A 6,645-nucleotide genomic window follows, 5' to 3' on the forward strand; every position below is an offset into this window, starting at 1 on the left:
AGTCGACACGTTCCCTTTTGCAGCATTACATATGTACAAAAAAAGTCACCGGCCACTTTGATAATCCTTTTTTTTTTTTGGGTAGTGCATACATTGATTAGATGGCAGCGCGAGATAAATAAACAAGACTCCAAGGGACGGTATTCCGTATGGTGTGCCAGTGCCTCGTTATGGATTTGTTTCCATGGCCACAGTCTTTGATTGGGATGTAATATTTTTCAGCATGGAGAAGGTGGGGGTTATCTATCTGTCAGAGGTGTTGTGCTTTGGTGTCAGAAGCGGGTTTTAGCGCGCTTCATCCAGGCATCCAGAGGGTATCGATTTGAGAGCGTGCACGTCTGACTCAGGTGCAAGTTAATTGGAATGGGGATAATGAAAGCCTGATGGGATGATGTTGAAATGTCAAGAACCAAATCAAAGCATGGTGTGTACCTTCAGACCAGGATGTGGACAAAAAGAACATTTTTGTTTATATATCGGTCAGTGGGCAGCCCAAGTCAGACATCCATCTGAATCAAGGAGTCCGATTTTGAAAAGGGAGCAAAATTCTCAAATTGGTCCGGACTCCGGATACATCTCCACCCCTGTTTAATGGTGTGAAGAAACGGCAAGACCATTATTAAGCGTGTTTCTTTGTGTGTCCCCGCAGAACCACACGTTGACTCAGCACAGCAGCTAACCCGGCCCAGACGAGCACCGCCGACGACCAAACGGGAGACGTGACGCGGAGAATACAGCCCGAGCGCCAATTATGGCCAGTGCAACGTCCCGCTCGCTGTCTCGCTTAAAGGATTCAGCGGCGTGGCGAGGCGGCCGTGCCGCTGCGAAGAAGGAAAAAAAGAAAAAATAGCACGAAGATAAAGACGTGAGCGGGAGGGGGAGGTCACAAAATGACATTGCCCATTGTTTACTTTCAAAATGTGCTTGTACATAGCCCTCTTTCATGTGTTGCTTCACTTCAGCTATATTGCAATCTTATACAGTATTCGCCAATGTACAGTTTAACATGTTTGTCTGTAAAAACAACAAAAAAAAATGTCAATCAGCTTCAGTCGGTTTTAAAAAGAAGAAAAGAAGGTTCGGCCGCTCCGCATTCCGCCTCAATCAAGAGGGTGAGGAGAGGACGGTATCGTCTTCAGAAGCAAAGCGGGACATTATGCTGACATATGCAAATGTGGCCACTCGCATTTGTGGAAGGTGAGGTCCCCCTGGTCCTGGTGGGCTGCTGAACAGAGGCGTGAAAAGAATTCCCACGTGGCTCCGAGAGCAAGGGGATGGGAAGTCTCCAGCCCGCTGATTCAACCTGTACATTTCTACTCTTGATGTTTACTGCTCATTGAAGCCTGGAGATGACTGGATTTGTTTTTTTCATGTTTTGTTATCTCTACGTTTTTGCTCGACAAGGGCGCAAAAATCAATTGGAATTCTATGGTTTGACAAGAAATACAGTTTCTTACCGTATTAGGGATGTACTCGACTTAGTCCCTGGCTCTCCTGGAGAGTGGCCGACATCATTGCTCCCTTTTCCTCTTCTTTGCAGTGTTCTGTTGCCCTCCGCTCCAGCCGGAAGCCGCCGTGGCAACACACTTTAAAAACAGCAACAACAACATTCGGTTGTGTAAATGTTTTGCATTCATTGAACCTGAGATGCACTTTTGTATGAAACTTTAATGTTTTGACATTTTGACTTGAGAATCGTTCGTACGCCGTTTACAGGATATCTCCGGCTAAAACTCCCCGCGGCAAGAGGACACTTATTGCCAATGTTACTCAAAAGTATTGTACAAATATGGAGCTCTGTATTTCAGCAGAGCTATTTTTTTGTGTTGCACATGTGATGGAAATATTAAAAACTATGAGGAAAATGCTGTGGTCTTTGTTTATTTCCATAATTGAAATAATTATATGAACAGGATGTATGCCTAGTCCGTAGTATTTATTTATTTATTTATTTATTTAATGCCCAGTGTTGGCTTTGACAACACACCGTTTAAATGTCAATTTCTTGTGTTACGTGTAACCAATCAGATTTCAGTCAGTAAATCTGACGTCCTACTTTTCCGTCCTCTGATTGGTTCAGAGCCATATCCTCTGATTGGTTGAGCTTAAGATCCGCACCAGCGATTGGTTCAGAGGAGAACATGACTAAAAGTGCATTTTCAAGGCGCCCTTTTCAAGAAAAGTTGAACTTCAAGAGTGGAGGTCAAGCAACACAGTTGCTTCAACCCGGTAATTGAGTTTTGGAGCATTTTCAGAGCAATATGCAAAGATAGATAACGCACACCGGCCAGGCAGAAGCAAAGGAAGGAGGTCTGCTCTGCTGCATCGGATTTTGGTGAGTAGCATTTATTTATTTCAAGTTCTGTTGATAAATATTGATTGTGAGCTAATATATTGTAGTGTGGGATTTTAGAATTGTTTGGATGTGATGCAATGGAAGATAAAGGTACTGTTTCCTGCCTTAGTAGCAGTAGCAGTAACCCACAAACACTGCAGTTCTACCCCAGTTGAAATTGCAATTATCAACATTTTGTAAAATTGATAACCCTTAAACAACTGAGCATTATTGACTGTCAAAGTGTAAAGTTTGCTACAGCTCTTGAGTTACTTCTCATTAGATGTGGCACTAAAATCCTTGAACACATTTTTTCCCCTGGATAAGGTGCAAACACTCGCACTGGCGTCCAATAATTAGTCCCGTGAGATACATTAGTGAAAAGGGACACAAATGCTTTCCTATTTGAACATTATTTTTGACAGTTTGGGCCCCTCAAGGTTGCTCTCCATGCATGTAGTCTATAAATGTGTGTACTGGCAATTAACCTATCAGACAAGACCTATGACAGCATGAACACAATCATCAAAAATAACCATTTTTTCCCCCCCCTGATATTAAAGTGCTTTATATTTCCCCATGGCTCCCTTGTGGCTCAGGCTAACGAACATCTGAGCTTCTTGAGGGAGGTCGGCGTTATTAATGACTCCATTACCCATCACCCTGTGCGGTCGCAGTACACACACACACACCTACACACACACCCTCGCTTTAGGTCTATTTAGGGAGCCGCCAGCACTGCAGGAGACCGAGAAAAGGATTCACAGAACGGGATGAAACCGACAGCATCTGTCCGTCACCTCTGATGATTCATCAGCGCTGATATTTCAACGTTTCGTCAAGCTTTCGCTTTAGTTTTTCAACGCATGTTGGTTCTGAGGCTGCACTGACAAATGATGCTTACCGTATGCTCATCTGTAGAAAACCTGCACGTACGTTTAACGTAAAAATGCCATTGCAAACATTTGAATTGGAGAATTAAAAACAAAATCGAATTGTTCATCCCTAATAACAATTTTAATCTAATTTCATTTGCATTTTTATCTTGTACTGTTATGGTTTTGTTGCTATTCTTATTTGGTTCTTATTGGAAAAACACATCCTAAGTGTCTTCTATTGAGAGCTTGAACACCCCTCAATCAAAATCCAAGATGGTTGATTCCAAGTTGATGAAGCGCCTTTCTGAAAGCAAGCCACGCCATCCATTTAACAACTTTGCTAGCATGTCCGTGTGCCAAACACTTTTAATAAGCTTCAAGGGCATTCAATCGGGTCCAGAACTTTGCTTTGCCAAAGACGGACCGGCCCATATCATCCATTACATTAAATTGGGTGGCGGCCTCCAGCTCATATTTATGATTTAATTAAATTCACTTGTGAGGCGTTTCAGAACCACTGTGGCCTCTCTCTTAATGCCAGCCTAAGCAGACGCGAGCACACACACACACACACACACACACACACACACAGACAAGTGCAAGTGTTGCCTTTCTGACGTGCGCCAAAGTGTGAGACTTTGTGGGCGCTTTGGCAGGAGCGTTCTCAGGGGCTCATTTAAAGCGATATAATTACACAGCCCCCCAGTATTCTACCATCAAAAAGCAGCAGAACGGATGGCTCGTTCAGAGATAACTTAAAACCTCGGCGGTGTTGTGACGCCAACGTCGGCAAAGAACCGAGCCAGCCTTTTGTTGGAACTGGACTCTTGGAGACAGATGTTAGAGAGGAGCTGCAATGTGCAGGATGTGTGTGGAATTGCATTTTTCTTTTTTTTTTTTTTTTTTTAAATAATCAACAGACTTTATATCCAAAGTCCTCAGGAGGAAAAGCGGCTTCACAAACTTAGTAAGCAAGATGATACAATTGCGGAGTCCAGAATGAAATGATAGGAATCCGTTGCTACCCAAAACAGCAGCACCAACACGCATAATCCAATTCTTTGAAATTGTGGATAAACCGTGTTTTGACTGTAGTATGCCACTTATCTCTCCTTAATGTATATAAAGCCAGCCCCGTCTGCAGTTGAGTAACAAAGCTGAGATTTGTGGAAATATTTCTTCATGTCTTCCCGCTCTGCCTGTAGTTGGGTGCAAACTCCACATTGTTAGGCAGCACATTTCTCCTACTGAAGGAGACCTGGGAGACCTCTTATGGCATTCAATATGGGCGCCCGAGCGTGAGATCCAGATCCATTTGGCCGGCAGATCCGCTGGGAGTGTCTGGGGGTAACCCAATCTCTCACAACGGCACTCCACATCCGCGCAGCCATCTTTTCACCGCCCAACAGTGTCAGCAAAATGGACGCCGCAAACCTTAGGATTCGCTCCAGGGTTTAATGTTGTTGTGTAGTCCAGGTAACTTTATGGACACTATTTTGCTGGTGTCTACAAATTGCAAATGCTGAAATAGTGATGGTGGCAAAAAGGACAGATGGGTCGATAGAAAGATAGATTAGCACTGCACCTCTCGCTTCGTTTGTCTCAGTCATACCATTCCCCTTTTTAATTCCGAGCTTCCCATTCATCCCCGCCATTTTTTTTTTTTCATCCTTTTACCCTCACACACGCCTCCCTCCGCCCCCCTTAGCATGGCTTGTATTGTAAACAGCTCACAAAAGCATGACAAGGTCTCGGCACATGTTCCCCCAGCCTCTGCTAGCTATTTGTTATTGTCTCCCCGCTAGCTCGCGTGTGTTTGTCTCCTTCTCGCTTTCTGCATTTTTTTTTTTTTTTTTTTCGCTCTACTCGGCACGTCAGAGAAAGAGAGAGAGAGGGGGGAAAAAAGCAAAAGTTAATTAAATATGGAACGAGACGGAGCAGGCATCTCTTTAAACCATCATGTCATTAAAATGGCATCCCGAGGAGATCCGCTTAAAAGGAAGACGTACAACAATGTCTTCTCAGTCATATATTTACGGGTCTGCTTGTGTAAACATGCCCCCTTTATTCTCTATGTATATTTGGTGTCATTATCACTTTTTGTCGCGCTTCCCCCGTGAGATTTTTGCAGAGGCAAGAAGGTACTAGGGGGAATGTCATTAGAGGAGACAATCGCTACAGTGCTTCTATGATGCCGCACAAAGAAAACAAAAAAAACAAAGTTGCCGCCCTGCCTGGTGAAAGGCATCTATATTTGACTGCTAAATTGAGACGCTGCGGTGAGAGGTTTGGGCGACTACCGACTGGTCAGTACTAAGGACAGAAAGCTAGCATAGAAGCAATTGGGAGAATTACCCAAAAGTTCTTTTTCCTTAATTGTGTTTTTTTTTCTTCTTTATTTCTCAGACCTAAAAACCTGATGTGAGCTCACTTGTGTCCATCCATCCCCCAAGCGCTGTTCCATGTTGGAGGCTCGGATGTGGCATGGCATTTTGAAGGTGGGTGCCAGATGCTGATGAGGTTTGGAGAGTTCGTGGGGCGCCGTATGAAAGAGAGGCACCTGGATTCCCTGTGCAGAGGGAAAAAGCTTTGTTGGCTGCAGCACTTTGCCGCCTTGCACTCCAACGTGATGTACGGCTAACACGCAAGTGCTTTTAATTTAAGCCTCAGGCACTTGATGCAAGTAGGCGAGTGTATAGCATAAACACACACACATTCCCTCACGTGGAATGTGGACTCCCTCAAGCATACTGTAACTAAATGCCCCTCTCCATTCTATTGTTCTCTCAGTCTCTTCTAGCACAGGGTCAAAAGGCCTCCAAGTAATCTAACTAGCGCCGACTTAAGCGACAATAGGAAGGTCTGTCATTACCGCTTTACCCACAAGAGGCAGTAGCGCCCCATGCCTCCACCCCCCCCAGCAACCACTGAACCTGTCATATTGCTGCTATCCGGCCTGACCCCGCCGCAGCAAACCTGAGCCGAGTTGCCGGCGTCGACAGCAATAACCACTGAAGAATTGCTTTTAATCAACGTCTGAAATGAGGGTGACTTGAAGCGTCGCCCCATGCTGATTAAATGTAATTGTTTAATTGCCAAGTGCTGGTAACCCATCCTAAGAGGATTCTGATGGAATTATTTAATCTCTAGTCAAGAAATGCACTGCAGGAGAAAAAGCGGCGAGAAAAGGGAAAGCGGAGGATGGGGGGGTTTATTTTTTTATTTTTGAGTCCTCATGAAATATGAAAGGTGCTTTGCATTAAGAGAACACTGGTACCGTGAGGTCCCTTTCTGACCTGCAGCAGAAAGTCTACTTTAGTGCCAAATACCACAACATACAAGTCATGGCCTCTTATATGAGTAGGCCGTGCTGTGCCGAACCTCACATAGGGCTTTCCCCCCATTTTATTTTAGGTCTGCTTTGAAGGCCAC

The 6,645-nt window shown here is 44.4% G+C and overlaps 1 protein-coding gene across 5 annotated transcripts in view; it reads left to right on the forward strand.

Moving 5' to 3' along the window:
- Positions 1-1,867, forward strand: part of LOC119136605 (zinc finger protein 521) — a 74,825-nt gene extending 72,958 nt beyond the window's left edge. For all 5 annotated transcript variants that reach the window (XM_037275161.1, XM_037275158.1, XM_037275157.1 and 2 more), the window contains one exon: positions 650-1,867. In XM_037275161.1, coding sequence (XP_037131056.1) covers positions 650-679 — 30 coding nt within the window. In that variant the 3' untranslated portion in view covers positions 680-1,867. The remainder of the gene's footprint in view (positions 1-649) is intronic.
- The last annotated feature ends 4,778 nt before the right edge of the window (positions 1,868-6,645 follow it).

Source organism: Syngnathus acus, chromosome 17 (assembly GCF_901709675.1).
Source record: "Syngnathus acus chromosome 17, fSynAcu1.2, whole genome shotgun sequence".
NCBI classification, from domain to species: Eukaryota; Metazoa; Chordata; class Actinopteri; order Syngnathiformes; family Syngnathidae; genus Syngnathus; species Syngnathus acus.